Source organism: Strigops habroptila, chromosome 2 (genome assembly GCF_004027225.2).
Source record: "Strigops habroptila isolate Jane chromosome 2, bStrHab1.2.pri, whole genome shotgun sequence".
Lineage (NCBI taxonomy): Eukaryota > Metazoa > Chordata > Aves > Psittaciformes > Psittacidae > Strigops > Strigops habroptila.
The window spans coordinates 112,266,052-112,286,156 of NC_044278.2; the positions used below are offsets into that span (position 1 = coordinate 112,266,052).

Genomic DNA, 20,105 nt, shown 5'->3' on the forward strand with positions numbered 1-20,105 from the left:
ATGCAACCAATCCGTGGGCTGATTAACTTCAGAAGATGGTTTAATAGAGAGAAACCCAAGTTTCAAATTTTGAATGATCTTTTGATAGTTATTAAAAGATATTATTAAAATATTGAGCATTACAGAAATAAAGTTGAATTTTAACCCTGTTTGCAAAATCGAAACCCATGCAGTCATAATTCCGAGGACCTAAGATCACTGAAGGACTTTAGGGAAGTATTTACTCCTTAATGGAAAAATTTTGCAATCCAAAGGGACTCAGCTTCAGGATGCCTCCTGAACATGCTGAGCACCTTACCATCAGCAGTGCAAAAACCCTGCAGCTCTCAAAGCACTCCTGAAAAACAGGGTTTGTCTTACTCCTCTCAGATATTCTTTGGGGTGAGACTCTCAGGAATAGCCACCACTGTGCCAAATTTAAGCTTAAGTAATTACCTCAAGAGCATAAAACAAAACATCTGCAGAATGCAAAACAGACACAGGTAATCTGGCCTCAAGTATTGTTTTTGAACCGACCATACAGAAGAAAATACACAATTATACAGATCATGATTGTTAAACCAAGTTGGCTACAAGCGACACCTGAGTTATCCAAATAATTATCTTTTTTATGGATTAGAAATAGGCTTTTATACTTGGATCCTGGTTTATCTTCAGTTAAACACCATCTAAACCCATGTTAATTCACTGTGTTCTCATCAACAGGTTTTAGGTTGAGTCAGCTGTATGCTCCTTACCCAGAACTGTTTATGCTCTCAAAACAAGTACCATTTTGTATGGGTGTTGGAAAGAGAGCTGTGCAAGTGACTTCAACCAGGTGTAACTCACTTTTTAAGGTCACCAAACAAGCTTAAATAAATGGTACCCAGTGTTTAGCACCAGTTTCCCCAATCCAGAGTTTAACCACGTCTGGAAAAACAGAAAAGAATTGTTTCCCCTCTCAGACATGAGTAAGCAAGCAGTCAGGTTAAGCTCTACTTATAAAAGTTAAATGTGATGGGAATACAACATCAATCACCTGAGGGTGTGAAAATGAGGGTATGAAAGTGAAATTACTTCCCCATCCATAATGTGTAGGTGAAGCCCTTAGTGACATGGTTTAGTGGTAGACTTGGCAGTCCTGGGGTAAAGGTTGGACTTGATGATCTTAAAGGTCATTTCCAAGCTCATTGATTCTATGATTCTACGATCCTAGCTGGGCAGGAAATTTCAGGAATGCTGGAATTTCTCAATACTATGCACCAAGCAGTACAGAACGTGAGTAAAGAAAGAGGTAAGCAATCACCCATGCTGCAAGCAGTGTTAAGGAAAAGCTAAAAGGAAGGCCTAAAGCTTAAGGAAAAGCTTTGGGCCTTACCTGCTGAGTAAATATCAATATAAACACAATCTCGATTCCAGTTTGAAATGTAAGGGTGGAAAAAAAGTAAATCCAACCACACTCAGATTCTCTGTAGGTCAAGAGAAAGTTTGTTTTTAGGTTTGGATTGAAATGACGTTTTTCCAGCAGACATCCAACTTCAATAAATGCTCCTTTTCATAAGGAAAATAACTCGGCACAACCTCTCCTATGAAAATATTTTTCTCCTGGCACAACCAGGTTTCATTCCTAACCTCAGATGGTCTCACTACTTTGAGAACAATCAGCCACTTCTACTGATTAAACAAACATGAAAAGAAATTCATTCTCTTTCAAAAGCAGTTTTCTACAGCTTTCATAACACAGAAGACGAAATAAGGTCAGTTTGAGCTGCTTCCTTTAATTTTATTGAGTGTCAACCTAAATAATTAACACAAAGTTACTTCATTCTATGAAGATTAAGAGACATTACAGTATAAAATTCCCTGAGATACAATATGTAACTTAAAGGATCATATAATTCTCTATTCCACTTACACCACAATCAAAAAGGAATACTATTTCTTCTCCTTATAAAAAACAGAAGATGATCATCTTCCTTTCTCTCCGTCCATCCCAATACTTTAAGGCATGGAAAAAAAAACCACCCCACTTTTTCAAAATGTATTCAAAATGACTTTTTTACTTAAAATATAAAATAACTTTGCTTAATTTTTACAGAAGGATTATATACATCACCTTCAATATCTTGTGGAGTCTGGTACCTTATCTACTATCATCCAATTTGCTCAGGCAGTTTTATTCATCATTGTACTTGAGCAATATAAAGTGAATGACAAAAGCCAGTCCTTAGCTTATGAGTACACTATTAGCCAGTGAAGTGGATGAGCCAGAAACCAAAGCAGATTTATAGAGATGCTGTATTACTGACTTAAGCAGCTGTAAGGGCTGAATTTCCTCCCAAACCTAAAGGGAAAATTGTGCAATGCTCACGCAAGAACGATGAAACTAGAAAAGGCTTTTTCTCTCCCAGCACGAGTGATCTGCACTAATTATTACAGGAATGCAGTCTTCATTATACAATTCCTGAAATTACTCAATGCATCACTTACAAATACAGCACAACTGTGATCACCTTATTCAAACATGATGCTTTAATTATTGCATAGCTCTTTCCTAAATTTTACAAACCTCGAGTTCACCAAAGATTTCAAATGCTTTTCTTAGAGAGGCCGAGGAAAAAAGTATGGGTTGTGATCTCTGCAAATTCCCATGCTCCTGGAGCCTGCTCTTCTGCCTGGGGCATTACTAACGATTACACAGAAGAACTGTGTGCCTGGAAACTTTCAGAAAACACTAAAAGAACTAGGAGGACTGGAAAAAATGCACTAGTTTCAGCAGACTGATACAACGTAGTGCAATCTTCAATATCAGTTCACTTTTAAGACCTGTTTTTTGTATGCATTTACGTGAACTGCCCATGGCAGGGGGGTTGGAACTAGATGATTTTAAGGTCCTTTCCAACCCAAACCACTCTATAATTCTGTAATTCTGTAAACTGTGACAAAAACTGAACAGAATAAAAGGGTAATTCAAAGGCAGACAGATTCTCTCATCCTGACACTCAGCTATTACTGTTAATGTTATACTTAAATCACATTTTTTAAGTTATCAGAACCAATTTTAGGGAGTAGTAACCACTGGTAGAGAAACAGATGAGCATGCAATGAAGAATATGCTTCTGCTTTAATCATGTAAGACCTGTTCAAGTAAAAATACAGCATTAGGAACCATCCCTGCTACGCTCCACATCGTGCGGACTGTCTCACCTCCTTTCCCAATCAAATTTCTACAGTGAATCTGGCATTAACAACAGAAAGGTTCACAAGGTACTTTCAGCCATCCTTCCTTCCACAAAAGCAGGGGAAATAAACATAGGAGACAGCAAGATCTGATCTAGTAAATCTGTGCAAATTATTAATGAACTTCATTATTATTAGAGGGCTTGGGTTTTGGGGGGGTTTGGGCTTTTTTCTTTTCAATAATCCTTGGTTCCATGCTTACCTAATCAAGGGAAACATCTAATTTAAAATAAATTACAGTAAGCTGCTATCTCACAAAAGCACCTACCCAACATCCCTTACTGCTCAAGGCAAATCTAATCTTCTCTAACCTAAATATGACTCACAAATGCCAGTCAACTCACCTGTTCTGATACCCACCTCGTATTTGCAACCAACCTTCTTCTTTCCCTACCTGTTCTGTACCCATGATTTTATTCTGAGTGAAGTCTCTGGATAACTCCATGGATTATCCAGCTCCTTCAATAGGAGCTGGACAAACCCCATAGTCCTTTGTGCAGAACTTTCATGGGCCATCATCTTTTGCCACCAAACATTACAGTTGCAAAACGCAGGAAGGGCTCAGCATCCAAAGGATCTGTAATTGCAACTGAAGTTTCTTTCTGGATTTCACCAAGCAAAGATTACATGTAACCAAAAAGTAACCATATACCAACTACCAGCAAAATGACAGAGTCCAAAAGGGAGTAACTACTGTAAGTGTTCCCTATAGGCATCGAGAGAAGTTTTGTCTAAGGAACCTGTTTATTGATTAAATACTGAGTCAGGAAAAACCCTCAAAACCAAAGGAAAGCAAGTAGTGAATTGATCCCTTTGGATATTCTTTCCTCACACAATCTGTATTTACCAGCAGTCTAGATCTTATTCTCTACAGAAATTTTCATTTCGAAAGGCAGTGATTTGGGACTAGAGGGGTTTTTTGGGGGGGGCAGGGTTTGGTAATTATTATTTTACAAACAGCAAAGCGGCTCTCTGAGCAGTCTGTCACCTGGCAGAATTGCTACAAACGTGTACCATCAACCAAAACAGTCGCTACACACCAGGACTGTGTACTGATACTGGAAAAATAAGTTAGCCTTTCTGTACACATATCCAATATAGTAATAAAAATGGTTCTGAGCCTTTCCCTGCTTTTTCCTACACGGCAGTAATTTTGCAGAGAAAAACATGCAGATTCCTGTAAACATTTTCTAATTCCTGAATAAAGGAAGGGTTGGAAATGTTCCGACTCTTTCTACAGTCTGTCTTTTCCTGTGCTTAAGGTTCTTCTCCACTTTCCTCCAGGATAAACGTGCCTATGTTTTTGGCAGGTGGTGGAAGCAACACTCTACATCATCTGAGCTGTTTGTTCCACTCGGATCCACCCTCTCCATACACTTTTTCCTAAATGGAATTATTATTTGGCTCAAAGCATTATTAGTTGGCTGCTGCAATTTCAAACATTGCTAAAAAGTGCTACTGTATCGTTACATTCTTACATTCAACACTTGCGGCTCAGAATTTGTCTGCAAATGGCTTTCACGCGCATAACGTGCACCACTGGTTAAAAACATTCACTTTTGTCCTTGGAATACAGAAAGCCAGCGCTGATCACGTATCCTCTGCAAGCAGAAGAAATGGTCCAGGAAACTGTCATAACCGACAAAATTGGTTTCAGATGTACAGCTGAAGAACTTGGCATCAGTTAGTTATGTCAAGCTGCGCACAACTGTAAAGGTTTCAGATCTGTATGACTTCTGGAGATTCAGCTTTGCTCTTGAAGAGTAATCTTGCCCAATGTTTCTTTGTCCTTGTGTAATTTTGCACTTTAATAAAGATCTTCCTTCTGTAGGCTTTTCACAGCTTGTTTACATCTACACTTCTCTTGCTGATGACAGCTTCTGTGCACTACCTCAGTTAATAATCTCTGTGAGACCCATCCTTCCCTACGCCTTGGTGCAGCCCACTGCCAGCACAGGCTGCCCAGGCAAACCTCATCCTCCAGGAACATCAGCTTTCAAACCAGCTGGCCAGGTTTCGTACAGTCTTGATTTGATTCCCGGCTGCCCTCACGGCCTTGCAAACCTTGCAGAGATGCTCATCCCAGAACGAGGTGACGTGGACTTCGTATTTCTTCCTCCAGGCAAAATACTTCCTGTAGTTGGGTTTGTTTTTATCGAGGAACTTCAGGTAGGTGGCCAGCAGCCGCGGGCTGGGGAAGTCATCGACGTGGATGAAGGAGTCGGGGGGGATGAAGCGCTCATAGTTGGCCCTGCGGGGTCCGAGGACGACGGGCACGGCGCTGGCGGCAAAGGCGTTTCTCCAGAGCTTCTCAGTGATGTAGTCGGTGTGCTGGGAGTTCTCGAAGGCCAGGTAAAACTTGTAGGCTGAGACGGTCTCCACCACGCCGCCCTCGGCCAGCGCCAGCCCCCGTGCCCCGTACACGTCGATGGCGAGGTGCTCCTTCAGCTGGCGGTAGTACCGCACCCGGGCGTGCTCCTCGTTCCAGTTGCTTATCACCCAGGCCACCAGCCGCGTCTTGCGGGGCAGGACGAAGGGCCGGGGAGCCGGCGGGGTGTAGAGGTACCCATAGGGCACGAAGACATCCGAGTCCCGCCGGTAGGACATGGTCCAGTTGAAGAGACCGGCCAGTCCCCGCAGACCGGGGGAGTGCGACGGCGACTCGAAGTTCATCCACACCCAGAGCTGCCGCGGCGGCCGCGGCGGGGGCCCGCGGGGCAGCCCCTCTGCGCCGTGCAGCGCCAGGTCGCGGTGGTGGAAGAGCACCGCCTGCGCCTCGCCATAGCGGCTCCGGTCGGCGCTGAGGCGGCAGCCCGTGATGTTGTAGCGCCGGCGGCAGTCGGCCATGCGCCGCGGGCGGCCGAAGGGCTCCCACCACAGCAGCACGTTCACCTCGCCGCCAGCCTGGGCTTCCCCCGCCGCCCGCGGCGGCCCCGGCTCGGGCAGGCAGGCGTACAGAGCGAGCGCGGCGGCGGCGCCCAGCACACCGGCCGCCAGCGCCCACCGCCGGCCGCGCCACCGCCGCGGGCAGCCGGGCTGACCGGCGGGGCGGCGGCGCGGGGCCGGCTCCATGCAGGCCGCCCGCTGCCGCCGCTCTGCCCTTCGCGGCCGCCGCGGGGCAGCCTTGGGGCTGGGGCCGGGCAGCGCATGCTGCGGCTGGGGCTGCGCCCGGGGCTGCTGCCACCGCCGCCTCTCCGCGCCCACCCCTTGCCCCGGCGGCGGGGAGGTGCCGCAGCCGGTGCCGCCGCCCCTCCCGGCCATGCCGAGCCGTCCTCCGCGGGCGGCCGAAGCCCCGCCGCCTCCCGCCCTCCGCCGCGGCCCGCCCCGGGTGCCGCCCTGCCCCGCCCGCGGGGGACAGAGGTCGCCAGCGCCCAGCGGGGCCTCGCCCCGCACCGTGCGGTAGGTGCCTCCAGGGCAGCGCCGGGGACCGCGGAGGTGCCTGCGGGCCGCTGCGGGCCATGGAGAGCCGGCGGTCACTGAGGTGATGGTGACTGCCTCCGCGCGTTGCTCATTCCCATCTCTGCACGGGGGCTGCAGAGGTTGGTTGTGTCTCTGCACTCGGGAATGGGTCCCCCGGCCACAGCCCAGCAGCACAAGAAGGGGTCAGGGGATGGTGCACCGGGGGCTTCAGTGAGCTGCCTTGGGTTGACCCTGGCTGGACTCCAAGTGCTCACCAAAGCTGCTCTGTTACTGTCCTCCTCAGCTGGAGAAAGAGCGAGTTCTGAATGTGGACCAGAGAACTCCTACACACTAGGATAGGTTGGGAAGTGGCTGATAAAAAGCCATGAATGAACCGAGATGAATGTGAGCAATCCTCGAAAATAAAGCAAGTCACCTGCCGGGCAAGATGTTCATCAGATAGTAATTATCCCCCTACTGGTGAAGCAGCACCTGGAATACTGTCTCCAGTTTCAGCTTCCCAGTTCAAGAAGGATGTTGAAAACACGGCCCAGTGGAAGGCTACTGAGATGATGAGAGACCCTACAGCATACAAGCTAAGAAGAGAGGTTGAGGGAGGTAGTCTTGTTTAGCCATATGAAGAGAAAGTGATGGGATGATTTAATGGGAGCCAGCAACTACCTAAAGGTGAGTTATGAAACTAATGGAGCCACTACAAGAAACAACCACCACAAATTCCAGGTTGCAAGGTTCAGGGTTGGACATTAGGAAGAGCTTCTTCTCCAAGAGGGTGGCACAGCTCTGGAACAGGCTGCCAGAGCTGCTGTGGAGTCTCTATCCACACCTTGGTGCTAGCCCAGCCAGCACCTTGGTGAGCACCTTGTTTAGTGCTGGTAATGATGCTCCTCTGAGTGGGAGGGTGGATTAGTGACCCCCAGAGATCCCTTACAACTAACGCTGTGTGTTGGAGCACGGGCAATAAGACACCAATGATAACCACAGCTGTTGGCATTTCTTATGTTCTATGAGTGCTTAATGCACAGACAACAGAAGTCTGTGAGCATTTTTCTGTACAATGAATAAGTTTATGGAAGCACACAACTTAGTTACTAACCTAACACCAACATCACACACAACTGTTCTTTATTTTTGGGGGTAAACAGGCTTGAATCACTTTTTTCACTAATACAGAGACAAGTCACAGGGCCTTGACCTACGTGGTATGTAAAAGCTGTGCTGCAATCCAAATGGTCAGCGAGAATTTATGCCTAGTGTAACTTCGCTGCCTGCAGTAGACCTGTACAAGAGGACCATGGATCTCTGCTATTGGATATGAAAATGCGCAGTGTCAGAGCTGGAAGCTCTCCACTTCTCTCCAAACAGTCTCTGAACTGTGTGAATCAATGAGCTCTTAGTTCACTGAAGCGAATGACTTGGCAGAAAAAAGGTTTCGAGCCTATCTGAGACACTTCTACACAGCAGCTCTGCAGAATAGAGCTGGGAAATGTGGTTTTGTAGGTTATTTCTCCTTGCTGAACTCCAAGTTTATCAAGGCCTCTCTGAACTCAAGTTCTACAAGCCAAGATGTCAACCCTGCTTTCTAATTTAGCATTGTCTGCTAAATAGTGAGATAGCCAATAGTAGCAGAAAAACCTCTTAGTGCAATGAACATAGCACTTGTCTTGACAAGTAACAGTGATTTCAATCACAAAATGGCAATCCGGGATAATTATTTTGCCACAGTAGAAAACTGCAAACAAATGTAGAAGCAAAGGGAGAGTCAAGTCCCCTGAGGCTGTGATCTGCACCAAGATTCAATCCAGACCCTATCCAATACAGTGAACACTACCTAAAAAGAGCACAATCTCTAGTCTGCCTTAATTAAAGATTCAAAGTTGTCCTAAAGCTCTCCTGTTAGTAATTTTATTTAGACATTTTCACAGATAATGTGAGAAATTTGGCACCCATGAAAGTCAGTGGAAGAACTCAAGTGACTTCTGTGGAATTTTGATTCACTCAATAAATTTGATCGTATCAGCTGCAATGGCAGTTCTGGTTTTCCTTCAGGAACTGAAATTTCAGCATTGATAGATGACTTTGGAGGAGTCTTTGTCTGGTCAAGTTTTCATTTCCATTGCTTGAAGATTTAATGCTAAGCTATTCCAATTCCAGAGCCAATCACATGGATGGTGCCAGGCCTGATCCTGCATATGCTGAAGTCAACAGAAACGTTGGCATTAATGCAGGGTTTGTGAAATGTCTCAGGACAACCTAACATGGAAGTCTTTATAAGCCAAATAGTGAAAAATCTGGAAAAAATAATATATATGCTTTCCTGGTGAAGGATTAATACCAAGAGTTGGCTAGTTCTGCTTTGCTTGCAGTCTCACAGTGAAACTTCAGTGTTTCATGTTCAGCTGCACTGCAATGGCCTCTCTTTTAGGGTTATTGTCATACGGGAACAAATGGACTGAATTATTTAGCATGAGATCAGAACAAGGCTTTCTGTATTCATCAACACACTATCAGCTAATGCATGACACTGCACATTGAACAAAGCTACTACTGAAAGCCATAGTAAGTTGTGATGGTACATACAGCATGGAAGCCCAGTACTGTAACATTTCCTATGTGTTTTATTATGGCAAATAAGAGATCGTTTCAAGACGAGAGGACGGAAGCTCAAAATGTTCCTAGTAATACTGTCACCATAAGTTCATTTTCATGTTACACCTGCTTCTGCAGTGACTAAATACATGTTTACATTTACATGTTTTGTGTAGTCCACTAGTTCCAAAGTTTTTACAGAATTTATATCTAGAACATGATGAAACCTATTACTATATTCTATAATTTTTACAAATTACACATCCAATTGTTCTGCTATTGCTATCTGCCTTCAAGATCCTCACGATGTGGGAGAAATGTACAGAATACAGAAATGAATTTGTTAGATATTCGTCATGGTCCCTACTGAAAGTAATGATAGGTGTGCCTTCCTCTAAGTCCAGCAGCCTCCTAGAAAAGTTGATGTAGTAAACTTACAAGCAAGAGGTGATGTGTTGCTGTAGAGTGAGGAATACAGGGAGTGACCTCACCGTGAAGACCAAGGTTAGAAGGGAGGTGTCCTCAGACCTCTGTGTGAGGTGACAAGTTTCTTTCTCCTTTTTAATGTCTCATTTCTCTCCTAGGGAAGAAATACCATCCTGGCAGTAACCACATCAGCTCTAGTTTGCCTAATTTCTGCTGTAGCATGTCCATGTCACGATCACCATCTGCTACTCTGTGCTGGTGAGGTTTTGTCAAGCAGTTTTGTTCACTCTGACTCAGGAAAATCTCCACAGATGTCAATGAGAAGTGCAATGTGGTGAAGGCTCAGTAGCATTACCAGATGCCTGAAGACCTTCCAGAGGGAACATACCTGGTTTTGTCCACTCTGGAGGTAAACCAGCCCGGGAGATAGCTCTGTGGACTAAAAGAACCACAGAGACTTCTTGGTACTGTACCTACAAATTGGGGAACTGTGGTTTAACTGCTCTGTGGAAACCTCAGTAAGCTCCAATGGTGCTTATAGCCAGGAATTCAAAAGAAAATGCTGGCCGTTAGTACTGAATCTGTTGCAAAATAGAAAATATTTGGCTTATTTGAAGGTTAAATGTTTGCTGGTTCTAACAGCAGTAAATGTTTTTGCCTAGAGCTTCCCAGCTGGCTTCCTCTTCTACTCTGACTCACTCTGTTTTGTCACACTTGAGAAGTATTAAAGCCTAAAAAAGTCTTTGACATTATTTGTCAACTGTCTCGCAAACACAGTTTAAAAGGTACTGCAAGATGTGGTTGTGTTTTCAGCTGCAGCTATCAAGCCAGACATTCTGTCAAACAGGGAAACCTTGTGGAGCTTTTTATCCTGAGAAAACGTGATCAGCTTCAAAGAGCAGCAGGATGTTATCTGGTACCAAAATGACACTAAGAATGACTTCGAAATCTCTTCTTCATAATTAGTCCCCATGGTTTCAATGCAAGTTTTTACCTAGAAGGAACCTAAATCTTGTATGAAAAAGAGTGATAAAAGTTCTGTTTTGTATAAATTGCACACTGTATTTTAGCATAAGGTTTAACTGCCTATAATTTGATTAGCTGGTGTTTCATATTCAGGTTTGTGATCTTTCTGCTTGGAAGTTTAAAATTCAGAAATATGACCAGAGAGAAAAGACTCAGTTGAAAGTTAAGGCCTACTCTGTTGGATGAACAGCTTCGGGACAGACAAGCCCATGTTATTGTATATGCGGCAAATGTGATGTTAAAATATTCTGCCTGGCTACAGCTCCACTTGTGACTGTGAGCAGGGGTGGATTAAAGCTGTGTAAAGTTGACATTTCCAGGTCAAGGCACAGGCACGAATAAATGTGCTGTGCATGCTGTGTATGGAGTATCCTATCCTGGAATGCTCTTCGACCTTCCACTGAAGCACACATCTCTCTTGTTCACCAGTGTAGACTAGAGCCAAAATCAGAGGAGAAAACTTTCCTACCAAAACCACACGATCCTCAGACACAGAGTTTGGCTCTGTGGAGGTCTGTTAGCAGTTATAGTGAATCTCAATCTTCCTTGGTTCTTTTGGAGCACCAGACTGCATCTTACACAGCAATAGTGGCAGTGATGTGCTACCAGCACTGGTACTCTCACTGGGCATCCCCCAGGTCAGAGGACAAGGGTTTGTGGTAAAGCTTTTCTTCAAACATTTTTGAGGCTCAAGCATCAAGGTGACACTTCAGTACAGGAGAAAAGACCAGCTCTAGTTTGAAGTAAATCTCAACCACATATAGCCTAGTTATGGGGCTCTCAATACCAACTGCTTTAATAACTTGACCCCCTCCTATTGTGCTTCATTGCTTTATAGATGCAGCCTTTGAAAGATGTCAGTGTTTGAACACTGTTATTACTGCATGGAAGCAATGGGAACATTTGTCTTTCAAAACAGTAGTTTTCAGTTTGGAAATGAAATCATATAAAAAACCTAAGAGAAAAGGGTAGCTGAACAGTTAGTAAAAAGTCACTATGATAAAATGTGAGCACAGTTAGTTTAAATTACCTGACACCCCATTTAATGAAATATTATAAATATATTATAAATACCACGGTAATATTAATAACATTAATATAATATTAGGCAATGTTATTATCTTTAAACAAATTGCTTTGGTTTATTCAAATAAAATATGACACATAAAAGGTCACAAACACGAACATATCAGACTAGCTAAGAATTGCCCAAGCCTTGTAACTGAAATAAAATATTCAGTAGAAAAGGCCTAAAAGACATTTCTCCATTGTACAAAGTTGCACGAAAAGGAAGACGGAGCAAAGGAGCAAATGACATTCACAAATCTGCCTTTGTTGCAGCAAAACTGAGCTAGTGCAGGAATCCAGGAAAGACCCAGAAAGTCTTTTCATTTGGAAAAATGTAAAACAAGATCATTAAAAATAAACCACAAACTCAGAATGAGAAAGCAGGGCAGGGAGAATAGGATAAAAAGGAAGCAAGGAGCAGAAGTGAGATGCAACAAGCCTAATCAAAGCCTCTACCTGAAAACCCAGTGGTTTTCACACATTATTGTGTGATCCATGATCAAATTTGCATTTGTAAAGTGATGCCTTCACCAGCAGCTATTCCTCCAGTGCCTCAGGTGCAATTTTCTGTGTTTTCCCAAGTCAAATGGAAATGCTGAGAATTGACCTGGAGCCAGCTAAGGGTTAGGGGATGTTTTTTCCCTTCTCACTTCTATAAAAACAAACCCAAAGTTTTATTGTCAGAGAAGAGTTCCAGACAATGAAAAACACCCCATTTCATTCACAGATAACTGTTAAAAAAAAACCAAAGGGAAACAAAGCTCAACTTCACAAAGTTGTCACTGACACTCCTCCTTTATAACAATATTCAGTGTGGTTTAGGTGTTTCCTTAGGATCTGAGAGCCTCAGAAGCAAATCCCACCTCCACTTCTTGGATTGAGCCTTAGGAAAGATGTGAATTATCAGTCTGAGTAGAACTGGGAATAAGGAGCTCTGCAACTCTAATCTTAAATTTTCCATCAGTCCTAGTTATTTTTTTCACTGTACAATAAAATTCCCTCCCTCAAAATGACAGCAACACTTGTTCATCCCACAAACATTTTGGAGAGATGTCTGGGAAGAATTCTGATAATGAAAACCACAGAGAAAGTGCTAAAGCATGATTAATTGGAAAAGAGTGCTGTCATTATTCTAGAAATATGGCCAAACTGATCACTAAACATGAGGATCATGTTTAAATATCATGCCTACCAACATCGTCCACCACCTCCTCACTTGGTTGTGGGTTGTCATGTCCCTTCCCTGTCACTTCTACTGATAGTTCTCCTCCCCAGGTTGGCCAGGCAAAGATCACTATTATGTATTTCTCACGTTGCCACACAACTTAGGAAACAATCATGGATCCCTCTAGATATGGGACAAACAGAACTTTTTACCCACTTGTTGAGGTGAATCTCACCTCTTCCGAGCAGTCCTTAGTCCTCAAAGAGGGGACATCCCACAGTCATAAAAGCCAACCCCTCATTTTCGGCACCAGCTGTGCAAACAATAGTTTGCAAGATCCATCCTTTCCTCCAGCCATGCGCCCTCACCAGTAGGATTGAGAAGAAACCCCCTATGTCCTTGACTTGCCCTACAGCAATGTAGTCATGGTTGATATACTCCATGTGTCCCCTAGCAGTATCATTGGTGACCACATGGAAGAGCAACAGGGAGTAAAAGTTTGAGGCTCAGTCAAGACTCAGCATGCTCTATACATGGTCCCAGATCCCTACCCCCCAAAAAACCTCCCCAGGCAGCACGCTGGGGCAGGAAATGCTTCCCTATCCCACAGCAGGGAGTCTCCAACTACCATCCCTCTTTACTTCCTCCTGCATGGTTCAGGCTCAGCCAGCTCAGACTCTTTGCTGGAGAGAGCTTCCAACCTCTCATCTACTGCCAGAGCACTGAAGCTATTCTGCAGCTGCAGATGTCACTCCAGTCTCTGGTACCTCCTCTAGTCACCCACAACCTTTCAAAGCTCTCTTTAGTTCTGGTTTTATGCAGTACCCAGGAGGACTCACATCTGTTTCCTATATGGTATGATGAAACAGACCAAACTAATGATCATTTGGTATTACTCCATTGTAGTAATGATTAAGAGTGAGAGTTAAGTGACGGGTTATTTCAGGTCCCATGCTGCCTCTGTGGTTCTTCAACACTATGGTAACTCTTACATACAAAGACACATAGAGAAAGGTTTATTTATGTTAAACTTGTATTAAATCAAGCTAGATATCGAATCACAAGCTCTTGGCTTCCAAACTGCTCAGTTTAATGAACGGACTCAGCCCAAGGCATTTTAAAGCATCTCTTCGATAACATTACAATCCTCTGCTGGAACTTACAATCACTTTGCAACAGAGAAGCCTATGAAAACATCGATTTTTACAGCAGTAACAACATTTTGTTGTGACATCTTCATCACCAGCTGAAGTATGGATGACATTTGGCTACTACGACATCAGATTAAAACAGTGTGAAGATAGGAATAAAACAAAGAGAAAAATACCTCCCTATTCCAGCAGAACTTTCTTCAAAATCTTAAAAATAGAGATCTACACTTCCAAAGGCAGCAAGTAATTTTGGTGTTTGAGTGGACACACAGGCTCAGGTCTTCACAGCACTGAAGTTCAGCAATCTGTAAAAAAAAAAGATCTGCTCTAAGGATGGATGAGACACCACACAGTGAGCCCCCCAACCACTAGTCGCTTTTAGGGAAAGGCAGTAAAAGGGAGAAGCAAAACTCAATGCATTAACTTCAATAAATTCAGGAAAATAGGTATATATATATTTTTTCTCTTTTGCTCTTCTACTTATTTCTCCTGCATCTTTTCCCTTCATTTCTTACAGTTTCTATCTCTATATTGCTGAAGTATGTTCTCCTCTTTCGAGTTCCCTTCAGGAATTCCTAACCTGCTGTTATATGTCTCCTCTTTCATTCCCTGTGTCTGTTTGTGCTTCTTCCTTTTCATGTTTTTGGGGCCTTTCCTTCTGGCACTAACCACTGTAGACTCATGTCTCTAGAAACCACCCTTTTTTTGTCCATTTATATAGCCTATACCTGCTCCATCTCCCAGTTAGTATCTTATCATCTCATTCCTTACACAGAAGAAGGTGTGTGAATGGAAATGGTTTGGTGAGTATAGGAGCTGAAGCCAGATTGCTCCCTGATTTTCTCCTGTCTTGTATCTTTTCTGCCACCCTTTCTCTCATGATACCTGCCTGTTCCACTGCAAAACAGGCAGTGTAGCATTGAGAAGAGCATCACTTGTCTCTAGCAGCAGTCGCTGGGAATGAAGGGACATTTAAACTGACAAAGGAAAACCAACAGATCCCATACATTTCAGCACCTAAATCAATCTGAACAAACTGCTTTGGTTTAAAGCTGTTCTTTCTCCATGGAATTTAACAAAATTCCATGATCAGGAGATCAGGATCTTTGAAAACTCCACATGCCTCCACCAGAAGCCTCAGGTACATAAGTTTTAAAATTATGCCAACATCTCACAACTCTGAGGCGTTCTTTACTTCTATTTTCTGTGGTGTGGCTAAAATTTTCTTGGTTTAAGTACATACCAGAAGTGACTGCAGTTCATACCTGGCACTGATTAGGCCTGCTCTGTAACTAAAATATTCCTGCAAGTAGTAACTCCATAGTAAAGGTAGCATGGCAGAAGGCTGTGCTGGTTAAACACTTCTTATACTAGCAGTAACTTAATTCATGCTGCTGTTGTAACTAAGATGCCACTATCTCCAGAGCTCACAAGACCAAGGTAAGGAGAAAGAGGTGCTAGTCATGCAGCTAGGTGTATGTTTAAACAACTAGCCCCTGAGAACATGGGAAGAAGCTTAATTTAATGGAAAAATATGCTGATTCATATATTCTGCAAGCTCAGGGCACTAATGATATCCCTCTTACAAGGCTAATGAGTTCTGTTTCCTTAGCACTGGAAGCTTTCACCTTCTACTACAAAGTCAATACATTCCACTAAAAGAGAAGGTGGGCACACTGAGACTATGCTAAAATCTGCCAGCTCATAAGGAACAGGCATGCTCCACAAATGCCACACTTCACAGACTGTAAAGAAAGAAATAGATGCTCCAGAGCACCAGCCGCCCATTGCAGGCAAATGCTAGAATGCCTGAAATGGTACCTAGAGCAACCTCTTTTCAACAGGCGTGTTGGAGAAGGGCTTTTCCAAACGTTTGAATTTATTAACGTTGGAGGTTAGGAAGGGCAAGTAAGGTTCATTATGTACAAGAAACCAACACTCGCCACCTACCGGTAGGAAACAAGTGATTATTCTACACATGTACAAAAGGTTTCAGAATGTGAAATAAGGTGACTCAACATAGCAGTCCTAAACAGGTTTCTTAAGGAAAGATTTCAAGACTGTTAGCTACTTACTAAAGGAAGAGGTGGGTTAGCTCTGCAGAAAGGTGCCCAGAGGTGATTACTGTAAGACCATATAACTGCAGTCCTGTAAGACGTCTATGAATTATAAAATAATATTACCCTGCAATTTTAAATTAAGGTGTTATAGTGAAAGTTTCTTATTATTGACTCTTACTTTTCATTCCTGCATGCCTTGAGTAGAATTGAGGCTGTAAAAGTAAACTGTTTCTGTTCTGTGGCACTGGATTCAGGCTTCCAATGGAGAAATGCTTTTTCATGCTCCAAATTCCTTGCAGAGCCTCTGTTAATAATTTGTCACAACAATAATGTTATAACTGATTACTTCAACTTGTTCTAGAATTAATGTAACCTTTGGTCGATACAGTAATGAGAAGTAGTTAAGCAGAACACTGTAATCTTCCTTCATAGTTAACAAAGAGATTGACATCTTCGGAGAGCAATTCAGATTGCTGAGGGTGTATGACGCTCTCTACTGTCTGTAGAACAGCTTAAAACTACTAAACTCCCAACTGAAGCAGGATGCAGCTGGTCTATAACATATAAGAAAAAGCAGTAATACCATCAATGCATTCAGTATGATTTACTGGTCACACTGGAATACCAAATGCCCTCATAAAAAGATAGGAGAACAACAACAACAACAAAAAAACCCACCCACCTCCCAAAGAAAACCAACAAAAAAAACCCTAAAACAAAACCAACACCAAAACAAAACAGAAAAGCTAATTTATTTTGTGGAAATGATACAATTTACTAGCCATCTAATTTGTGTAAAACAATAAACTTACTAATAATCTAAGCTGTGTAAATAAGTAACCGTCCAATCTGTCAACTGTTGTTTATCTGAGCCCAGGCCACTTTGGGAGCATCTCTAATTCTCCAGATGTATACAGATGAAAAGGAATTTGCTGAATAATCTGTACACCAGCATCTATTTGATCTTATTATACATGGCATTCTTATGCTGTGCATATAACCTTACACTATAAATACCATTTATACACTGAGCTTGTTATACATTTGTATAATACATTCCTGTTATGAATATTTTTCTATAGCGATTCTATATTATCTTTAGTACTTTAAGTCCTTATAAGATCCATTTCAGTGGAAGACTCCCCAGAAATCATGAGAACATATATGGTAGCATCCATCTATACGATCACACTGAAATATTCCAGGCAGTTTTGACCCGTTGGCAGATGGATGCCGTGAAATATAGTAGCGTTCAGCTCTTAGTTACATTAGGCACATGAGCAGATTGAGCAGACCAGTGTTAACATCTGATAGTGGGAAAGGAACAGGCACTTCCAGAGCATGATATTGCCTTTTTCTTTCCATTTACTTATAAACAGAGCCTACACAAGTCACTCACATGCAGGTGTGTGCTGTAATTGCCTAAGGAGTCTAATCACAGTAGTGGAGTTACAGGTTCAAATGGTCTTTACATCTAACAGGACACTGATTACATTATCCAACTTCTTACACTTCTGTCTGTGAATTCAACTATTCTAAAGTCATTTTGAGTTACTTTAAATTTGGGTCTTATCCCTACATAAAAGAAACCAGACTTTTTCCAAATTTTCCAAATGTAAAAACAAAAGCAAAAATGCCCTTACTACATTTCTGCAGGATGTAGTAATTAGGAGATACAGTGATGGACTTACTCCAACAATATGCAGCTTAATATAATCAAGTAATAGCTCTACTCTACAGAAGAGAATGTGAAGCTACAAAATGGGAACTCTGTGGATCAAAAGCACCATGGATTTAGGAGTAGCAGTTGACAAACAGATAGTGGTAGTACTAATGTCAGCTCTAAAACAAGTAGATGATTCTCTCTCTCTACAGGCTACTAGTGTCCCACATACTGAAATACCATGATCAGATTTGGTATTCACATCTTAAAAGAGGAGGCAAAACGACTGGTGAAAGTACATAAAGAGCCAAAAGCAAATATATTTCTTCTCTGGAAGAAAATTCTCGATGCTAAAAAAGGCATTATTATATATTCCAAGAAAAGCAAGAAGCTGAATCATACAAATCCAAATTATTATTCGGGCAGTAGAATAAGCTAATGAAGGAAGCTGTGGAATAACCAGCTTTACCTTGTGGACTCTACAGAGAGGTACCTAATAAAATATAATGGCTTGGCTGATAAAGGCAATAAGACCTTGTAGTCAAGACAACATGACCTATCCTTAAACATTACAAACTTCTGAAAATTCAGTTTCTACAATTAGATCAATAGATCATATGGCTGCAGGAGACCACCAGCATGATGTAAGTTTTGTCTTACATGGGTCACAGCTTCAGGCTCATTCCTGCATCAAGATCTCTTGGACCAGAGGTAACAGTTTAAGTGCAGTTGAAAATGGTAAATCCAAGTCATCATTGTTAAATTATTCCAGCATTAAGGTCTCTTTTTCTTAAAAGGACACTGATTATTTATACTCTCATCTTACCCATTTTTGCTTCCAGTTCTCAGGACTTCTAATAGTTTAACTAGACCAAACACCTTGTCCCCTCTTAGACTTCCATTTCTTCATTTTCCTGCTGTAATCAAGTATCTCCGTGACCTTTAAGCTGCCTAAACAGACTGATTTTCTAATTGCTTTCACTGTTTTGCTGTCCTTTATTTACCTTTATCATTCTTACCCCAACTCTTCAACACCAATTTCAGTATTGAACAGCAGAAAAGGACAAAGTATTCTAACAACTACAGCAGTTCTTTCAGGTAACAAAGTCTCCCTACTGCTTGGCATTTGTTTCTGTTTTATTAAACTGATAATCTGGTGGAATTATCCATGTTCTCCATGGTCTTGTAATATCAAGATTTAAAAAAAAATAAGTAATAAAGAATATATGCAATTTTTCTATTTGCAAATGTTCCCCAGCTATTACATAAATGTTCTGGGCTGGTTTTGGTTTTGGGGTTTTTTTTTTTAATAGTAATTTTGCCACGGTTCCTCAAAGCGATTTGTATTCCATTTGCCCTGACAACCACTTGCCATTTGCTGATAAGGAGGATTACCTGCCACTGGATGTTTAACATAGCATGCTTCTTTCTGCATATAAAGCTCTTCTTCAAGCAGTTCTTTGACTCTCCTAGATGGCTCAACATACACAGATTTCTTCCCTGTTAGCAAAACATATTACAAAAGAACCAGTTATTTTAAATCCCCCGAATGCCGACATGCTTTGCTGAATGTAATGCCATTTTTATGCTGCTTTACTTCTGTCTTTAATACACTTCTAAGACAAATTGTTTACAAATGCATGGCAGTGGCCAGGACCCTGACACGAAGCAGGACAGGGCGATGGTGGGTAGATCTAGCAGGGGGTGAAGTGGCTCTCCCGGGCAGAGCCAAGGCCACCCCAGGGAGACACGGCCACTGTGCCTGCCCATAGCAAATAACCCAAAGCACGGCCAAGCACAGAGGAGGTCTCCATGGAGGCATCCTGCTGAAGGAGGTCTCCATGGAGGCATCCTGCTGAAGGAGATCTCCATGGAGCTATAGAGGGCCTAGGGCTCCTCATGGCGGCAGGGCACTGCCGTGGCAGGCGAAGGACCACCGCGCAAGGTGGCCACGGGGGATCAGTGGGGAGCTGCGGGGGGAAAGGCTCGGCTTCCCCCGCAAGCCGGGGACGCAGGGGGAAGGCCGCAACGGACAGACGGACGCTCGGGGAGGCGGACCCCGCCGCCGGGCCGGGGCCCCGCCGCGCTCACAGGGCTGCCCGCCTCCCGCTGCCTGGCCGCGGACACCGCTGCCCGCCTCCTCGTCCGCCGCCCCCGGCAGCTCCCGGCTCTCCGCCCTCATGGCCGCCGCCGCGCCCGGGCAGGGAGGAGCCGGGCGCACCGGTTACCACAGCAGCGCGGGCGGTGCAGCTCCAGCCCCTGGGCCGGCTGGAGCGAGCGCGGCTGAAGCGGCGGGTGGGGCCGCGCCCGGCGGGGCGGGC

The 20,105-nt window shown here is 43.4% G+C and overlaps 2 protein-coding genes across 4 annotated transcripts; both read right to left on the bottom strand.

Moving 5' to 3' along the window:
* Positions 1 to 1,747: 1,747 nt before the first annotated feature.
* FUT4 (fucosyltransferase 4) lies at positions 1,748 to 6,291 on the bottom strand. Its single transcript, XM_030476059.1, has one exon. The coding sequence runs from the start codon at positions 6,289 to 6,291 to the stop codon at positions 5,209 to 5,211; it is 1,083 nt and encodes a 360-aa protein (XP_030331919.1). The 3' UTR covers positions 1,748 to 5,208.
* Positions 6,292 to 13,925: 7,634 nt separating this feature from the next.
* On the bottom strand, positions 13,926 to 20,059 carry C2H11orf97 (chromosome 2 C11orf97 homolog). 3 transcript variants are annotated; one of them, XR_003989994.1, is made up of 4 exons: positions 19,876 to 20,059; positions 19,180 to 19,284; positions 16,300 to 16,675; positions 13,926 to 14,366 (listed from the first exon to the last, which is right to left on the bottom strand). XR_003989994.1 is itself a non-coding variant. In XM_030476061.1 (4 exons), the coding sequence occupies exons 1-4, from the start codon at positions 19,964 to 19,966 to the stop codon at positions 14,359 to 14,361; spliced, it is 330 nt and encodes a 109-aa protein (XP_030331921.1). In that variant the 5' UTR covers positions 19,967 to 20,050; the 3' UTR covers positions 13,926 to 14,358. The 3 variants fall into 3 exon arrangements, 1 of the variants encoding a protein (XP_030331921.1); XM_030476061.1 differs by having other exon boundaries at positions 16,300 to 16,425; positions 19,876 to 20,050; XR_003989993.1 differs by lacking the exon at positions 19,876 to 20,059 and having other exon boundaries at positions 19,180 to 19,704.
* Positions 20,060 to 20,105: the final 46 nt, after the last annotated feature.